This window comes from Falco cherrug, chromosome 9 (genome assembly GCF_023634085.1).
Source record: "Falco cherrug isolate bFalChe1 chromosome 9, bFalChe1.pri, whole genome shotgun sequence".
Taxonomy (NCBI): Eukaryota; Metazoa; Chordata; class Aves; order Falconiformes; family Falconidae; genus Falco; species Falco cherrug.
Genome location: NC_073705.1, coordinates 33,281,888 through 33,301,253, shown reverse-complemented (window position 1 = coordinate 33,301,253; position 19,366 = coordinate 33,281,888). Strand labels below are relative to the sequence as shown.

The window sequence follows — 19,366 nt, the reverse complement described above, 5'->3', positions numbered from 1 at the left end:
GTAGTGCAGATATGACTCAGTTTTTGAGGTAATTTGCTTTTTGGAGTATTCATTGACAAACTAGAATGGCAAAGAAGCACTGTAGACAAGGAACCTATTTCCTAGAAATGGGTGTACGTTGGTGTTTTTCTTTGATGGGGTGTAATGATGTGTTAAATATTCTTCTAGGCTCTTAAAGGACTGTATTTGGTGAGTAAAGTGATGATCTACATTCATCTTTGTGATAAATCCCCAGCTGCCTGCCCACACTATGATAATTTGTGTCATATTTTGAGTAGTCAGACTATGTCCTAGACACCAATAAGCATATTGCTGATTTTGATGGAAACTGAAGAGGCCTGATTTCCATTGGTGTAAAAGAGTGGAAAAGAGTCAGTGGCTGCCAGAATTTCCATACTTCTAAACTCCTCAACTCCAATAGTTAAAACTTTCAGGGCCTAGTTTCATGGGACTGGTAAGAGATTATGATAACTGTAAATAACACAGTATCTTTAACTTTGAGTCTCACTTCAGCATGGACAAAGCAGCTGAACTTGCATGGCAGCTGGAGGATTCATCTGGCAAAGCAAGACAGCAAGAGCAAAGCCCTGATGATGGAGACAAAGCAGAAGAGCTGGGTCGGCCTGCACACGACAAGGACAAGCCACCCCAGAGCCATAACCTCCAGTGGGAGAATCTAGGCAGACAGTTTGTAGAGTATGAGCAGGTGGCTCCATTTCTCATCCCAGAGGAGAAACAGAGAAGGCTGCTAGAATTTCTTCCCCTCTTCTTAAAGGTTTGTTCTCCTTGTTGCCTTTGGTGCAGATGCAAAGGATGTAAATTTGAGTTTATGTTGCTCTAACCATTCTGTGGTGACCCTAACTGCCGGCGGAGTTAACTGGAGGGTGATCCCTTTGTCCAGGTGATAATTACTTTTATTCCATTGGAGCCTGGGCAAAGTTTCCTGTCCTCTTATCTAACTAATCTGCTATGTTAGCATGACAAAAGTACATGGGGGGAGTGGCTAAATCCTACTATTGGAGACAAAGGGTATGTTGATGAGACAGGCCTGTTTCCCAGTCAGTATCCTGTGAAGGGGTCACTTCATGTCTGCCTCATCTGTTTTATTGCTTACTGGGGGGCTGAGCACAGTTTCAGTCTGGGAAAATGTGGCTGTGGCATGCAGCCAGCGAGGGGAAAGGCAGGGGTACAGTCTTAAGATGGAAATTTTTGGGTTAATGACAGTGCTGATATCTAAGTTTTGTGCCTGAGAGGAATTGCATCACAGACAGGGAAACTGTGGCATGAGGAGGGGAAGGTCATACTGTGGTTGGGGGACACAGCTGAGAACTACAACGTTTTAGTTAGCAGGCTGCCCTACCCCATGCCTTACAGTTTCCATCAGCCAACAATTTCTGAGATGGCCATATTAACAGGTGAAACTGGAAGAGCTCTGTGATGAGTAACTAGTGTTACAACTCTAATGTATAATAACTCTGTAATGTACTAACAAACAAAGGACTGGTTGGGGGAAGCCTTGAGTGTAGTGACTATATAAAAGTAATAGTACCTGATTGTAGGAGGCCAGTTGGGTGCGATAGTATTAGTCTACTGGATTTTTTTTTTTTATTTCTGAACATTTTTTCCACAAAGTCAAGGCTAAAAACCATTTAAGAGGGAAACAGTAACAAACAATTAGTGACACAGGGGCTATGACAAACATTTACATTGTTTTGATTGTATTCAAATTAGAAAATGTAACTGTTCTCTAGTAGGTGTATTACATGATTCAAAAAGTAGCTCTGAGTTGACTTCTGTAACTAGTGTCAGGCTCCTGCCTGTCTAGCAAATGCTGCTTAAATGGATTACACTGGCTGGGGAGAGAATTTTGCAGGGGTATGCTAGCTTTATATTTGTTTCTTTATATTTATTAGTACTTCTAAATCTACCAAAGACATGCTGTATCAGAAAGACTTAACAGTTACACTTGGATTTCAGGCCTGGGAGCAGTCTGGTGGAGTAATCATATTCCCCAACATTCAGCTGTTAGCCAGTGAGGTTTCCAAGCTTCTGACAAAAGAAATTAAGAGGAACCTCAATGGCAAACCTGCAGGTAATGATCCACTGGATCCTTTTATTCTGGGAATGTGCTGTCATTCAGATATCCTCTGTGCTTACCATGAGGGAAGTAAGGAGGGGAACAGGAAAACAGTAAGTGTAGCAAGTCAGATTTTTAGTAGGTGGTGAGCTAGCACTGGTTTTAGATGACTGCACTGAAGAACTGGGCTTGTATGTCCTGCTGACCTTGGATTTGGAACTTTTGTAGCTGGAAATGTGTAATACTGCAGCTATGCACTAAAAGAGTAGGCTACACACTGTTCTGAGGAGCTTTCTTTAATGATAAAAATACTTGCTAGCCACACATGGCTTTCCTGGTGGCTGTTGTACATTCTTCACGCTGGTCAGCTGGCAGACTTCATGAACTGAGCTGGTATTCCTAGTGAAGCTTGTCAGTTTGAAACATGTAGTTTACATGAACTGATCTTAACCTGGTGCTGCAGCAAAATCCTTTTATGTCCTTCTCTTCACTTCAGTGGACTCATGCTACTGTAATTTTGTTAAATTTGTCAGATCTTTTAAGAAAGGAGCAATGCAGTATTTTAATATTTCATAAATAAATTAAAGGTTAATATTTTTATGGTAACAGAGCAAGCTCGTCTGGCTTTGGAGCAATTGCTGCAACAGAAAGGGGAAGCAGAAGATGGCCATTTGCTCCTGAAATCAGTGTATCTTCTCTCTCAGACTGACTTGGTAAGAAAAACCCACTGCCCACAAGACTCCTTTGTAGTCATTTCTTTGGTTGGTTGGTTGGTTGGTTGGTTTGGTTTTTTCCTTTTTATTTCAGAGAAGCTGGGTAGCCACCTCAACAGTGGAACACCTAAGTCTCATGTGTGTGTTATCCGCAATGCTTTGTGCTTCAGCATGCCCAAGGTATACAGTCAGGTAGAGGACACACAACCAGGTTTATAGTTCAGGCTTTTCTATGAAGAGGGAAGTGTGTGCTCTTTGCTTTCACATACCCTTTTTATTTTGATCATCAGGCAGCTATTTTTTGTAGCGTTCCTCTGATTAATCTTCCTTCCCTCCCCTCCTTGTGTATCACTGCTCTTCAACCTTTCTTTGTCACTCCAGCTTCCATATCAAAAAGAGGAGTAATAAGGATCTATATGGTAATGTAATGGTTGGATTTTCCATCCTGATAGCCTCTCACTTTGAAGCATTTCAAAACATTTCACAAACTGTACTTGTACAGCCATCTTGAATGCAGACTGGCATCAGCAGTACAGCTTGCTGATGGACATTGTGGGTACATCTATCCCTGACTTTGGGCTGAGCAGTTTCTTATCTTTATCCAGATACATGAAAATAAAATATTACTGTCAGCTTCTAGTGGACATGTTCTGTGTATAAGGATTTCTATTAAATTATATATAGTTAGTAACAGCATGAAGTTCCTGATGAGGTTTGATTTTTATTTTTTTTTTCACAGATTTAAGACGTTGCTATTTTTTGTGGCTCACACTCAAACTTCATATCACAAACCTCACCTTTCTGTTAAATTTTCTGCTGATTTTTGTTTTGATTATTGTGTGCCAAGCAGGCACACTGGGACTTCTCTGTGAGTTGTGCACAGCCATAGTGAAGATGGGAAGAACCTAAGTGTTGAGAAACATTGTGGAGTTTCTTGCATTTATAAAACCTATAATTAGAAAGGTGTGTGCAGTTGTGCAGTATGTTACAAAAGGAAAGGTGTTATAGCTAAATTGCTGCTGGCTCGGTCAAGGAGCGAATAAAGAATTAATGATTTTAACATACTAGACTTTTGTAGCTGCACAGTATCCCGTGAACTAATGATAAAGGGGACACTGTCTGCCCCTGGACTTACTGCTATGTTAGCTGCTAGTTAATTTGCAAGCCGTATGCTTTATCAGCTGTAGGTTTCCTTGTACAGGACATGGTCAGTATCTCCATCAAAACTGTAGTTCAGCTAGAGTGGGAAGTCCTGGTAATAGCTATGGCAACACATGGTCAGTGTGTTTACTTCTGCCAAGTGGATTTGTACAGCCATTCTATATGATTGCCATGCTTGTGTGCCCTGGAGAACTTGTAAGAGTAAAATGCTCAAGTAGCTCTTTCATCTGCCATGACTACACTCAGTGTGTAGAAACACAAGGAAACTGTGGTCATCTTCTGAAGGAGCTGATTTTTATTTTCCTTACCTAGAGAACTATGTGGAACATAATTGGATCTGGCCTTCCAGCTGCTTTGATGCAGTGCCTGTACCTTTTCTTTACTTTTCCTCTGAAGAAAATCAGTGATTATGGAGACATAAGCGAGGATGACACCCAAACTCAGGACATGGTTGTTCAGGTGAGATGCACCTCTGGGAGCTCATTTGTTCTGAGTACTCAGATGTTCCTTTAGGCTTTTAGCTATGATTGATTCAAACTGCAAAAAAAAAAAAAAAAAAAAGGACTGAAAACCATTGAACAAGTATCAGGAGCAATATAGAACAATCAGATTTATTTTTAAACATCTTTTTTGTTAAACAAAACAACATGACTTTAAGTGGCAAAAAGTCCATTAAGAATATCCTAGTGGTAGTTTAACTTTTTAATTTCACTGCATCCTTTCTTCTGGCATTAGTATCAAACTATAATCCCCCCCTAATTAATTTTTCTTAATCTCCCAGATATCTGCAGAGGTGTTTATAGTAGTTGATGTTTCTTTGCTTTTCAGATAATGCTTAAGATGTACAGAGAGGAACAAGGTGTAGAGGAACTTCTAGCAGCTGATAAGCTTCAGTCATTAATAATAGCAACTGCTTCACTCTGGGACCAGTGTAGCCACTCATGGAAAGCACCTACAGGCCGTGTGCTGAGAACAATTTCAAAGGCTCAGACGAAAAACAGCATTGTGTACCTTCAAGGTTTGGTTTAGTGATTTGGTTTCTCCTTTCTGTATAGCTCCACTGACAATGATGTCTCAAAAACAGTCTACCTGGGATAGATTTTTATCTTTACATCATCTGGTAGTCAGTCAACTGCAATACACGGGCTCTTGGCTTTCTAGACAGGAGCTTTATGTAGTACTGATAGCCAACTGGAAAATGAAGAGTTTTTTCCACACAAAAATAATAAAATTACAGGCAAGAGCCAATCCCACCTACCACACTAATGTAGGAAAGGACAAGATTTTTGTATGATTCAATGTACGAGCCTAAGATTCATGTGCACTCTAAATATAACGTGAGGGCCAGAGTAGTGGTACCTTTTGGGACAACATCATGATTGGCAGAGGTACATCCTCATTTCTTCCTAAGCTTTATTAAAGGAAGCAATCTTCTTGTTACTAAGAAGTACAAAGGCCAGGAGGCTATATTTCTTAGAAGGAAAAAAAAAAATAAATTTATAATCCACACTATACTGTCAGTGTTCCTTGTCATGGAGTAACTGCATATAGGTATTTTTATTTTTAAAAATAAAAAATTTGGCTTCCTGAGTGAGACTGAAAGACTGAAGAATAATAGTTCTAAGATTACTGATCTGTTTAGACATTTTGAAGCTGTCCTGGAAGGACTGGCCATCAGATCAGACAAGAAAACTAAGCTTCATTGCTCGGAGCAAGCCTCATTGAGGCAGAATTCATCTGTTAACTTCACATAGAATGTGTGATTGACTTAGTACAAAACAATAAAATATGTCAGCCTCTGCTTACCTTGTATTCAGACAGATGGATTTACTGTATACAAATTTTGGTGAGTGGGTGAGTTGAAGTTTGTACTCCTAAGACTGAATCAGCTGAGAGTTAAGCAAAGAAATGCATGCATGCATACTTTAAAATCAGAAATGTTCTTCATGTGGCCTCTAAAACAGGTGTGACATTCGTATATCCTCTTGATGTTGTTTTTTTTAACCTAGAAAAATTTTGAATAGAGTCCTGTTTTACTGGGAAATACATTTTCAAATGTGCTGGTTTCTTTTTTATTGGTAACTTTGAACTTGTCAGTTCTTAAATACCTGCATTTTTTTTTCCCACATAGCTGTGGACTGCATTAAAATAGCTATTCAGAATCTCTTTAAACTGGCTGACAACCTACCTGCCTGCGATGTGTGTGAAGCTGCTAGTATTATCTTGTGCTTTGTGAAAGATTCCTATCCCATATCATCAGCTTTGTTAACAGAGTTCGAGAATAATGATGGATACCAACTCCTGCTAAAAATTTTACTTGGGTAAGTAAAGAGGTTTTAAGTGGGCTTCTAGAGGGTGGTAAAACTTCATATTCAGAATGCATGGTTGTTTATTCTAAAATATGAATCATGTAGGTAATCCTATGTGGATGCAAAGCCAACAATAAAGACCTTAATATTGATTTTTTTCATTACTGTTTTAGGAAGGGAAGTAGTACATAACTTCTTTTAGTGAAACCATAATGGAAATTAATGGTAGGAGAAGTTAGTCTACAGTTGGGATAGGGACTTACCAATCACAAGATGAAGGTTCTTTGTCAATTAATGTAAGAGGGGTTATAGGTCAGATACATTTGTCTTGGTTAAGGTGAACTCTTGATCCAGGAGTGCAGTCAGCACTAGAGACGGAAAGCTGATCTCCTTGCTGTACAAAAAAACCCAACCAAACAAAAAACCCCACTCAAACTTATATCTGAAATGGTTATGTTCCTCAGAACTGAGGTGAATATAAACATATCAAGACAAATCCCCACTAGTTATCCTAATCAAAAGTACAAAGTAGAATCCTTTACCCTCCTTGTCTCCTTGCATTGTCTAACCAGACTCTGAGTTTTGCTATGTCAAAACAGTATATTACACTTCCCCAGAAGGACTTTAGGAATTCTGTTTTGGTTTTCTTTAATATCTTTTCTTAATAATTTTCTTTAATATCGTATGAAGAAAGCATTTCCAGATCTTCTCAATCTATTCTTGTTTCCATTCTGGCTTTGCCTTTTCTTGTACTTCTCCAACACTTTGGTGGAGAACTTTGATCCCTGGTCAGTACCTTAGACTGAGGGTGGGTATTCTGTAATTTAGATATAGAGGATTGTAATTTGAATCATGAACCAAAATATATCCATACGTGAGTATGATTTTTATGATTATGGGATAGCACAAAATTATTAACCTACAGTTGGAAAAAGTTATGTCTCTTTCTAGCGGTGTTTTCTGTAGTTACTGTAGATTGTCGAGCTTTCTGTCATAAGCTGTGTTGAGATATATATTTCTGATGAAATTCTAACTATATAGGGGCAGAAATGCCCAGTCTTTATCAGTAAGGGCTATGGCTGCTCCCATCCTTCTTAACTGATGTAACCAGGCTGGAGAGAGAAATAGCATGCAGGTGCTCAAGGCTTCAGATTTGTCTTTCTTTTTAACATATACTGGCAGAAATGGGTTGACAGAGAGCTTCTTTCTTGAATGTGCTGTGTGACCAGATTTCCTTTTCTCTGATGTTCGGAGTTTCTTTTTCAGGTAAAAAGAAGCTTGATTGCAGTCTTTCCCACCAAAATGGATACTAGCATTTGCTCTGCTCCCCCACCCTCCACCCTTTTTTTTTTTTTTTTATTGTTTAGATTAAAGCAGAGCACATTAATTTTGTTTTCCTCTGCCATCAACCCATGCCCAGATGCTGCAGTTTTCCTTAAGAATCGATCCCTCTAAGCAGTATAGACTAGGATGACATGATAAGTAGCTCTGCCTTTTGACAGACTCCCACTTCAGTCTAAACTATGGCAAATCTGGGATTACAGGTCAAACTATCTCCTTATGGAGGAGAGAGATGCCATCTTTATGTCTGATTCACAAAGCTCAGGCTGTCGCAACAGAGGGAAAACCCAGTCACTCATTATGAGTGATCAGCAGACTTTGTTTATTGTGTCTTACAATCATCTTTTATGCCTTGTTATAATTAGCTCATACGTATTACAAAAGTTAAGCTCATTATTGGTTAGTTGCCTAAATACCAAGCCCACCCCTAGTTTCTCTTCCGTAGTTATCTGTTCCCTCCTGCAACATTCTTTACCGACCGCAATCTTCTTGTTATTGTGTAACAAAACCAGCCAAAGACAGTGTATTTTTGCTTTACTTCAGATAAGCTGAGTGTGATGTGCATTTTTTGTCCAGCCAGCTGGACTATATGTGAACTTTTTCAGCTAGCCAGCTATCCACAACTCCCCCGTTTTTATTTTGGGCGACATAGGCTTGGTTGACCATTTTCAGTAACAGCGTTTTAACACAGGAAAATACACAGCTAAGCACTACTAAAACTATTACAATAATGATCAAAAATAATAATCCCGTTTGCAAAATGCCTCCTAGTCTCAACCAATTTCCCAAAGTGTCTAAGCCAAAAAAACCCCCGATATCTTTCTGTACACGCAGGGTGTGGCTGATTAGGTCTTGTATCTCCTTATGTATAGATTTTGAATGATCCTCTAGATCCATGCAACACATCCCATCAAAGTCTTCACATCCATGCCCGTGGGCCAGCAATTACACCTCTTATTGATGATTCAGGATTGTTGCTGAACAAGGATTTCGGTCACTTTCTTCCTAATCGCGTGAAGCTCTAATAAGCGTTTGCTTTTGCTAAACAAATTCACAATTCCCACATTACAACCCTCGCAGTTATGTTTGATAAATCCAAAGTTCACGGTAACACCCTGTTCACCATAACAATACCCATGCCCCACAGTTACAGTTACCACATTTAAGGCAGCTGGAGTGACCAACTGGCCTTGGGTTATGAGATTGTATCTTTGTTGTCAAAAGTTCGAGTTTTTCACGTGTGATCCCCTGTATGTGGGATCGGAACAGATGTCGAATAGGTTCTAGAACAGGGTCTATCGCACGGTGCAGGCGAAGCAGCGTTCTCGCGTCGAGCTCCTCCAGTGTGCTCTACAGCAGGTTTTTATCCAACAGCTGGGAACCCAAATAGTACCTGAATCGGTAGAAATACAGACATAACCACACCCCACATAAATCACCTCCACAGGACGTACCCATTGTCCTGTTTTTGCATCCTTATACAGTACTTTCATGTGTGGTGGCCTGGGAGGTTCTGAGCCAGCGTGGCACCTTATTATAGGCGGCTCATTACTGTCCCCAAATACACACAAATGATTAAGCACAAAAAGAGCCTTTTCTACCCTTTCTCTTACATCCTGAATCTCTTTGAACTTTTCTATATAATGTTTTAGCGTCCCGTTAGCCCGCTCTATGATTGCTTGTCCAGTTGGAGAATGAAGGATTGCAGTAACATGTTTAATATTCCACATTTGCATAAAGCGTTTAAGTGATCCGCTACCATATGCAGGTCCGTTATCAGTTTTAATAATAATAGGCACCCCTAAAAAAGCAAAGCAACTAGTTAAATGCCAGCGCACGTCCCGGACCTTTTCCCCGGGCTGTGGTGTGGCCCATAACATATGGCTATAGGTGTCTATATGGCTATAGGTGTCTATAGCAACATGCACATATTTCAATCGACCGAATGCAGGAACATGAGTAACATCCGTCTGCCAAACATCATTAGACCTTAGTCCTCGCGGGTTGACCCCTCAACCGAGCCCTAAGCCTGAGTTATGGTGACTACATATAGGACAAGCCTTCACAATGGCCCGAGCCTCCTCCATAGTTTGTAGGTTCGTGCCAGCCCCTTTGCGTTTTGATGGAAGATCGAATGGGCTTCTCGGGCTTGACAATGTGGTGCTAATGGGGGTTCAGTAGCGACTGCGACGAGATGATCAGCTCAAGCATTGCCCTCTCCGAGGCCTTCTTCCCACTGATGGCTTCGGATATGGATCACTGCATGCGATTCCGATCTCTGTGTGATTGCAAGCTGCAAGCTCACAAGTAGTTCTGTCAAGCGTTGATTCTTTAAATCACACGCGCTTGCATCTTCAATCCGGCTGACTATGCCAGCAACATAGAGAGAATCTGTGACTACGTTCAGTGGGACATCTCTCCATCTAATAAATGTCCAGACCACTGCGAAGAGTTCTAGCGTCTGTAGGGAATCCTTTGGCTGCACTTGTAGAATTTGGTGTTGCCACCCTTGCTCATCTTTCCACATTATGGCAGTGGTCCTAGAGCGTCGACCCACATCAGTAAAGGCCATAAGAGCATGCGGGATAGGCTGGCTGGATCGCTTCGGCTTAACAATCCAGCCCATGTTCTCCATCCACGACAGGATGGGCAATGGGAGTGGTTTAACTATTATCGCTGCTCCATCGTGGAGTAATGCAGCCTGTAGTCCCTCGGAGTTCTGCAAGTACCACTCCCAGTAGATCTGTCTCATCGGCACCCATATCGTGCCAGGAGGAGTGCCATCCACCTGTAAGATACGACAGTGACCTTTCTTGATCAGCTCCGTCAGCGTAGAAAGTTTTTCTTGTATTGTGCGTCGTGGTTGCAGTGGGGGAGCTATCCATTCCAATACGATGGTGGTGTACTCCCCTTTCTCCCCCGTTTTTATTTTTCGCTGTGTTAGAGCACCCATGAGGTACTGAGTGCCACATAAGATAGTCAAATCGATGGGTAACCCTACAACACGCCGATGCGTGGAGCACGTAGTCACCATTGATGCTATTTGTTGTAATGTTTGTTCTTGCTGTTCAGTAAGCTGTACTGGGGTTGAGGGATCTGTCCCTCTCAACAGGGGGCGTAGTTGATTTAATAGTTTATTGGGGATGCCCACTACAGGTCGGAGCCATTGCAGATCACCGAGCAGTCGTTGGGCGTCGTGAAGGGTTTGGATATCCAGATGGAGTGACAACTTTTGAGGCTGAATTGTTGTATCAGTAATGCACCACCCCAGATACTTCCAGGGGCTTGATTCTTGCACCTTTTTGGGTGCTACTACCAAGCCTCTGTGCTTGAGTTGTTCTGTTAAAACCTGTTTTTGTTGTAAAGAGAAGGGTGTCGGCTGTGCTAACAAGATGTCATCCATATAATGGTAGATTAAAGTCTTAGCCCAGCATTGTCGCAAAGGTTGCAGTGTGGCATCAACATAGAGTTGACACAAGGTGGGCGAATTTCTCATTCCTTGTGAGAGGACCGTCCATTCAAAGCGTTGATCCAGTCCCTCCTGGTTGATCACGGGTAAGGTAAAGGCAAATCTGTGCTTATCATCTTCATGTAAAGCAATTGTGAAAAAGCAGTCTTTCAAATCTACAATGAGTAAATGCCACCCTTCCGGTACCATAGCTGGGTTGGGTAAGCCAGGTTGTAAGGCCCCCATATCATACATCTGTTTGTTTACCGCTCGCAGATCGTGAAGCAATCGATATTTTCCAGACTTTTTCTTGATAACAAAGATGGGGGCATTCCAGGGGCTCGTTGACAGATGCAAATGACCTTGTTGATACTGCTCTTTAACCAGTTCATGCGCCTGTTCTAGGCTTTCCCTTTTTAGCGGCCACTGCTCTATCCACACTGGTTCCTCTGTCTTCCATCGGAGTGGGATCGGGAAAGTCCAAGCAATGGCCGCTCCTAGAAAGGGAGGTCTGAAGTGAGGACCATCCCCATTTGGGCCAAGATATCGCAGCCTATCAAAGCATGCACCCCCTCAGGCAGTGGAATAATCGAGACACAACAATTTATGACTTTGTCAGCTATAGTCCATCGTAGTAGGGGGGATTTGCGAGCGAGGGTCATTCCTCCTACTCCTGCAACTGTAGCATTGGTCGTATGGGTTGGCCAATGCACCGGCCATTTGTGTGCACTGATTATAGAGACATCAGCGCCAGTATCCAACAGCGCAGTAATCGAGAGTGTCTGGTCTCCATACTGCACTGTGACCGATCGCCGTGGTCGTTGACCCAAGCCAATAGTCAATAAAGCCATTTGTCCCGTAGACCCAAAGTTACCTTGTCCTCGAGGTTGTTCTTGCAATGGTTGGAGGGTGCCTGCAAGATGCGGTAGTGGAATCAACTGGGCTATCTTGGTCCCTTTAGGTATAAAGAGTGGGGGAAACAGTGTCTGAGCCATAATATGAGTTTCTCCGTGAAAATCTTTATCAATCAGTCCCACCAAAACATTGAGTCCCAACATGGTGGCTGATGAACGCCCTATGAGTAATGCTCCAACAGCTTGTCCGCTTATACAAATTGGTCCTTGTATGCCAGTAGCAAGTTTTGTAGGCTTTGAGTCCAATAGGGTACAATCTACTGTTGTTGCCGGGTCCAAGCCGAGGCTTCTGCTGGTTGTGGGTTGGAGAGGAAAGGATTTTGTGCTGCTGGGTAAGCAGCCGCTTTTTGTGTCGGCGCGGGGCGGCTCTTCCCGCTGGGTCGCCTGTTTCCCGATCGACGACAAGCAGCTTCGTTGTGAGTGTCTGAGCGGCAGTTTCGACACCATACAGAGTTGGCATTGCAGTCCCGTCTCATGTGTCCGGTGACACCGCAACGGAAGCACCGTAGATGAGATGGGCCGCGGGCATTTGATCGCCCAGCAGAGGCTTGCAAAGGAGCAAGGGCTGCCAAGACCTGACTTTGGGTAGCCTGCGCCTGCTCTTTTAAAGCACTCCCTAGTTCTTTTATTGCCTCGACTAACATAGCCTGGGGCCCGACTGGCACTTGTGCCATTCTTTCTAAAGCTTCTTCTAGGGTCCATGTCCCTGGTAGCGTAGCTAGGATGTTACGTGTGGCTGGGTTACAATTCTGTATGGCACACTGCTTTAAAATAGAGCCTTTGAGATAGTCTTGCACCCCAGCTGCCTGTATGGCGTTTGCTACCCGATCGATAAATAACCCAAATGGCTCCTCCCTTCCCTGCTTGATTCCCATATACGAAGGGATTCCTCCAGGTTCCTTTATACGGTCAAGCGCTAGTCTAGCTAGCCTCATCGCCTCCTTCGCCTTATCCGGTCCCATCAGTGCCTGAGCTTCAGTTCGAAAATAGGGTCCTAAACCCATCAGCTCCTGTAGAGTAACCCCATGCAGTGGGTCCCCTGGCTGTCTAACCACTGCTGTCGATTCCTGAAAAGCAGCCTGCCAATGAGCATTAAACAGAAGCTGCTGATGTTGGCTCAAGATTAACTTCATTATACTGCGTATGTCACTCGGGAGTAAGATATTAGTTCCCCAAATATAATCTAACATTTGCCTGGTGGGTTCCCCTTTCAAACCTGACTCACTCACCGTAGCCCTTAGCTGAGTTAATAATTTCCAATCTAAGTTAGTGATAGAAACCGTGATATTCCCCTGCGCATGTGGCTGTGAATACGTGACTGGGAAAGCCTCATGCACGATTCCTGCGGCAAAATCACGTTCACCCTCAAGCATAGCACTTTCTGCTGTCTGCTTCCAGACCTTTTGCCTATTTTGGGCAACCTGAAAACTTTCCACAAAAGGATTCGTACATTCCCTACTCTCTACTGGGTTTTTACGCTCTATTTCCTCGTTTATCTCATCAATCCCCGACGGATGGGCTGAGGGTTTCGAAGAGGGCGGCGACGGGAAGGGCGACTGTTCCCACCTCCCCGCAGTCCCCTGTTGAACCGTCAGCGTACGCACCGAGGGAGGCAACGGGCAATCGGGGGGGGGAGCCGATTCCCCCTGCTGTGTGGCTATTGCAGTCCCGCTTGCAACTCCCAGTCGTTCAGAGGCAGCAGCAGCCGCTCTCTGTTCAGCTCGATGTTGCAAAAGGGCATTGGCGACAGCTTGCCACGGTTTCATCAGTTTTTTGGCAGTTTTATTGTCGGCTATTACTTCGGCAAACAGTGTGTCCCCATAATTACGCCACTCTGCATGCTCGAAAACCGTATCTGGATTCCCAAAATGACCCTTCGCTACCCCATACGCTAATAACCCAGGTAATTCCCTTTTACAATCTATGCCCTGAACGCTCCGCTTTTCTAAAAAGCATTTGAGCAAATCGTATGTCGCTTGTCTCTCCATACCGTCATCAGCGCTGTTGCAGCCTTTGTGAGACTTCGGCGACGCGTGGCCGGCGGGACCCTCTGTAGGTGCTCCCAGGCGCGGGGACTGTTCCCTTTCGCCTCCTGCACTGCTTTCAGGACCGGTACCCGATCTCCGTCGACTCGTGGCTCGCAGGTTCAGCCCTCTCTAGGGTCTCTGTTTGGGGTGCCATTTGTCACGACGGAGGGAAGACACAGTCACTCAATATGAATGATCAGGAGACTTTGTTTATTGTCCCTTACAGTCACCTTTTATGCCTTGTTATAATTAGCTCATACATATTACAAAAGTTAAGCTCATTATTGGTTAGTTGCCTAAATACCAAGCCCACCCCTAGTTTCTCTTCTGTAGTTATCTGTTCCCTCCTGCAACATTCTTTACCGACCGCAATCTTCTTGTTATTGTGTAACAAAACCAGCCAAGGACAGTGTATTTTTGCTTTACTTCAGATAAGCTGAGTGCGATGTGCATTTTTGTCCAGCCAGCTGGACTATGTCTATGTGAACTTTTTCAGCTAGCCAGCTATCCACACTCAGGCAATATATTTTTCCCTTCCAAAGGGCTGAGTTTTTTCTGTTACTTATCTCAGTCAGCAAGTTTCTTACCTTGTCAACCATATGCCTGCCTTTTAAGGTGAAGTGTCTGGTTTAATGTTTTGATTTCTCATAAAATTTAAATTTTTACTCCCCAAAACAGGCATTTTTGGATATAATGAATAATTTTAAAAAGTACACTTATCTGGACTAAATTCAAACATTTATCTTCCCTTTCTTCAGAAGACTCCTCAAAATTCTTTTTAAGTTTGAAATTTTTGTTCTAATTCAGAATGTGCTACCATGGTGTGGAGTTACTGTTTGCAAAATGGTTAAAGAAGTCAGAGAAATAAGGCAAAACGACAGTAAAATAGACTGGGGAGGAGTGGGGAGTAAAATGGGTAGCTCCTGTGTGCTCAGTACCTGGTGATATATCCAAAATGTTTTACTAAGGCATGAACATGTGACTCTCCCAAGTTTTGTTCCTAGATGTGAGGGATTGGAGCAAAATGAAGCAGACCCCTATCTGGATGAGATCTTGGACATGCTGACCTGCCTTACAACCTGTGGAAAAACTGAACTGAAAGTTTCTGGCGATATTGTACACCCACAGTTACCGCACTTTGATTTTGAACAGACACGGTCTTCTGGTACAGTGTGTATATATATATTTGTATTTATATGTGGCTATGTAGCAGGTCATAGAAAAGTGAAGCTCTGTTCATTGTGTGTTTTAAGATGGAGGAAGAAGTATGAGATGGCATCTTTTCTCTGTGACCTTAATGCTGCAGGAGTCTGACTCTTACCTATTTCAAACTGAACTGATCATGTCAGCTGTAGGGTCTGATCCGAGGCTGAGAACATGCCTCCCAATCACATCCCTCATGTCTGTGACTTCTATTTCCACTTTCAGACATGATTTAACATTATAGTTATTGTGCTTGCAGTCTCAAATAGCGCTGATGTAAAAATGGTCTTACCTGGTTTTATCCCACAGGAATGACAGTGAAAAACCTCCAAGCTTTTCAGGTGTTGCAGTCCATTTTCCAGAAAAGTAATGACCAGCACTTATGTGGAAGAATCTTGGCAGCAATCAGTACCATATGGGCCTGGGATACAGTGAACTTCTTTCTTCTGGAATGGACACTACAACCTATCAACCAGTTTACTGACATAATCCATTTCAAACCACACCAAGTCCAAGTCCAGTTCTTCAGACTGGTGGAGTCCATAGTGCTAGACCTGTCTTATGTCCCCCATGAAATTTTGAAGAAGATTCAGTATTTAATAAAGGAAAACATAGTGCCATTCTGCACCTTGACAGCTCTCCGGTGCCTTCTCAGCATGACCAAGAAGGACCTGTTATTCAGTGACATATTCCGCGACTCTGGGCTCTTAGGCCTACTGCTGGCTGTTTTGAGGAGACAAGCCAAGATCCTCAGGAAGTCAGGTACAACTTAGTGTCATTCACAATGACTGTTGAAGTAGGAAGATCAATGGGAATTAATGAAACCCTTTCTACAGTTAATTTATACATTTTATATACTAAGTAGCTAGGTTTTGTCTTCAAGCCAACTGGCCTAAGTTTATGACATACTAAGTTGGGGGTCATCTCTGAAATCTTAGCTGTTGATTATTCTGTTTGCTAGCCTAAACAGTTCTGGGCTATTCTTCACCAGTGTATGATGAATTATTCTGGAGGGTACCATTCAGCCCACGTTTTTAAACAGGTCTTAATTTGGGGTTCTCTAGGATGCCATCTTGAGAGCAGAGGAAGATTTTTTTCTCAGTGCTTAGTTCCTCTGAAAATAAGACTTAATCCTGAGGAATAATAATGGAAAGCAGTTTCTTGAATTTTGACCATATATTACGTGCAATTACTACCACTCATTGTCATCTGATATAGTTTATTTCCTATTATGAAAACAGGAAGGTGATGGTCCTGGTGTAGTAACTGGAGTACAGCTGACTTAGGGGATAGATTCAGATATTTAAAAGTTTATAACTGCTATTAAAGAAAGATGCATGGTAACATTTTCTGTGCTGTATGAATTAGGAAATGTCTTTAAATTTCAGTGCAATAGTTATTTAGTAAAGGAGGGAGGGACTCACAGTACTAGGTATAACTTCTGATGCAGCAAGCACAATTAAATTATTTATACACATTTATTTCAAACAGCAGAAGGGACATGAATTGCAGAAAATGTTCCAGAGTGCAGATATCCATTACCTGCAAGGATACTTAGATTTGCATTTTTTATACTGGAGAACTAGAGTTTTGTACAAGAGTACTTAGGTAAGGTTTGTCAAGATACATACCAAGGTTCTTGAAAACGTACCTTCTGGTTAGAAGCTGGTGTGTAGGTGCTTTCTTTTGTCTTTGCATCCATTTCACTCTGTGATTTAGATTTTATAGAATGAGTAATTGAATAGCTATGTAATTTGTAAATTTAGACACACAGATGAAGAGGGACTGGAGCAAAGGCACTGTGTGAAGTGATCATTACTTCCCTCTTTTGGTTTCCAGAAACTTAGCCTGCAAACTTCAAGGCTTTTAGATCTAAAAATAACCTACCTTACACTGTCTACTCTTGGAAATGTTTGCCTTTGAATATGCAAGGGGTTTCTGCTCTTCACTTTTAGTTTAGACATTTGAGTACTTCTGTTGCTTAAAATCTCATCACTTCACAGCTCATAATCCATAATTTTCTTTTTAATTGTGTGTGTTTCTACTAAGGATCACTAAACAGGTAACTAACTCCACATCAGTTGAGAAGTGGAGACACTACAATTGCCAATATTGCCTGTGGTTATGCAGAAGATCTGGGCTGCAGGGCATAGAATCAGACCTGTTTTTCCCAATCCCAGACTAGACCCTGATGACAAGACAATGCCCTGTCTGAATTTTTTGCTCATTTTAGGGTTCAAGTAGCCTGTAAGCCATATTTAAGAGAAAACTGGGATCTGCTGGGGAACTGGTTTTGCTTTTTGGTTTAACATATTTTAGCTACAGTTACCTATGTCTTGTATAAATTATATTACAACTTCTAATAAACTGACAGCTGGAATGCATCTGCCTGGTGTGGAAGAAGGCACTGAGAAGGAATTAAATGCTGTGATGTTGAAGATGGTGGCTGCCCTTACAGTGAGGTCTGTGAGGAACACTGGTAAGAAATTACATATAATTGCCTTACCTTTATGGTATTTGGTAGTTAGTGACCACTATGCCTCTTAAGGAGCACCAACAAATTTTCCCACTTTTGTGCTTCAGTGAGAAGTGAAGGAGAAAATTTAGAAATGTAGGGATAACAGATACACCAGGAAGAAATGTGGCAAAGTTGTTCTCATCCTGCATAATGAGCTTTATCCCAGTACCCATCCTGCTTCCCTCATCTGTGTGGATGCTATTGAAATGTTTACATAGAAAAAAACAATCTTACCTTGAAAACAAGACTCTGTCCACAAGTTTTGGGTAATGTTTGTTCATCCAGATTTTTTTCTGTGATATCTATTATTTGAAATCTTGATAGGATCAGACACATGCTGAGTAACGCTCATACATTTAGTATTGCATACCTAAGAGGTGTATGTGTAGGGAATATAGTGAAACATGGTAATACAGAAGTGAACTCTTCTGAATAGTGGAATCCACTCACTTAATTTGCTCATGAATCCTGGAATCATCATGTTTGCAGCATCTTACATGGTGCAAATTATTGTCACAAACTATTAAGCAGTCCCCTTCATAAACTAAGGAGATGTTTAACCTCGATACTCATAAGGCATCTTTTCCTTTTAATTCATTACTGTATTGGGAAACTGTCGCCTATGATGATTAGAAACCATGGTCATCCAATCATTTTAGTTCTAGTTGTTCCTATGCCATTCAGTTTGTGTCATCTTTAGCTTAACCAGCTCTTCTTCTTGCTTCTCCTGCTGTACTATTACTCAAAATATTACTCCAAAACCGAAAATCTATCTGCAGGTACTACAACTGTTATATAACATTTGTTATATGGTACTGTATTTGTCCCCAGTTGTTCTGAAGGACTATGGAATGGTGCCATATATCAAGATATTTTTGGATGATGAGTGCTACAGAAGTGCTACTCTCAGCATCTTGGAGCAGCTATCAGTCATCAACTATGAAGAATATATGAGCATTATTGTAGGGGCCCTCTGTTCTTCTACTCAAGGGGAACTACATCTGAAACTGGACTTGCTGAAGGTAATTTATGTGGCTTCTCTCTTGGTTGTTGTTTTCAAGAAAACTGCTTGGCTTTTGGCAAATGGCTCTTAATCTCACCCCTAGCACTGAATTTTTTCGAAGAAGTGCAGACAGAAAAAGCCATGGGCCAATTTTTGATTCTGGTAAATTGGGCGCTTTGATTTTTAGTAGTGTATGTATGTGTGGTGAACACCTTCACTCAGTATCAGATTGTGAAGTATTTTGAAGACTTAAATAGTAATGAGGGACAGAGAAATGGAAGTGGCAAAGGGCACAGTTGTATGAGCAGTTCACATGTAATATGACAGAGAAAGGGGAAACAAACATGAATAACAGTGGAAGAGATGTGGAGGGAGGATGTGAGAAGAGGTAAAGGAGGAAGACTGGAAGAGGGAGGGTAGGTATGAGATGAACAGCTTGATTCTGGTGAGTTTGAGGCTGAAACTTTGCTGTCCTTAATTTTGTCATCTCTCATATGCACCAATGTAATAGAAAAAGAGATGTGAAATAACGAAAAGGAGTAGTCTTGTGAATGTTTGGAGGAAGAAATCAGCGTTATTCATAGCCTCTGTTGTGTTTATAGAGGGCTTGATCCATAAGTAATGAAGCAGTGGAAGCAATGTGTTTTATTTT

At 41.9% G+C, this 19,366-nt stretch overlaps 1 protein-coding gene across 7 annotated transcripts in view; it reads left to right on the top strand.

Annotated features, from left to right (window-relative positions):
* Positions 1–19,366, top strand: part of WDFY4 (WDFY family member 4) — a 144,831-nt gene that overhangs the window by 4,879 nt on the left and 120,586 nt on the right. For 3 of the 7 annotated variants that reach the window (XM_055721204.1, XM_055721201.1, XM_055721203.1), the window contains 10 exons: positions 503–775; positions 1,978–2,092; positions 2,687–2,790; positions 4,264–4,410; positions 4,780–4,969; positions 6,083–6,272; positions 14,983–15,155; positions 15,503–15,955; positions 17,568–17,672; positions 18,543–18,733. In XM_055721204.1, coding sequence (XP_055577179.1) covers positions 515–775; positions 1,978–2,092; positions 2,687–2,790; positions 4,264–4,410; positions 4,780–4,969; positions 6,083–6,272; positions 14,983–15,155; positions 15,503–15,955; positions 17,568–17,672; positions 18,543–18,733 — 1,929 coding nt within the window. In that variant the 5' untranslated portion in view covers positions 503–514. Of the gene's footprint in view, positions 1–502; positions 776–1,977; positions 2,093–2,686; positions 2,791–4,263; positions 4,411–4,779; positions 4,970–6,082; positions 6,273–14,982; positions 15,156–15,502; positions 15,956–16,702; positions 16,802–17,567; positions 17,673–18,542; positions 18,734–19,366 lie in introns of those variants that run through there. The other 4 variants (XM_055721206.1, XM_055721205.1, XM_055721202.1 and 1 more) reach the window with 3 other exon arrangements.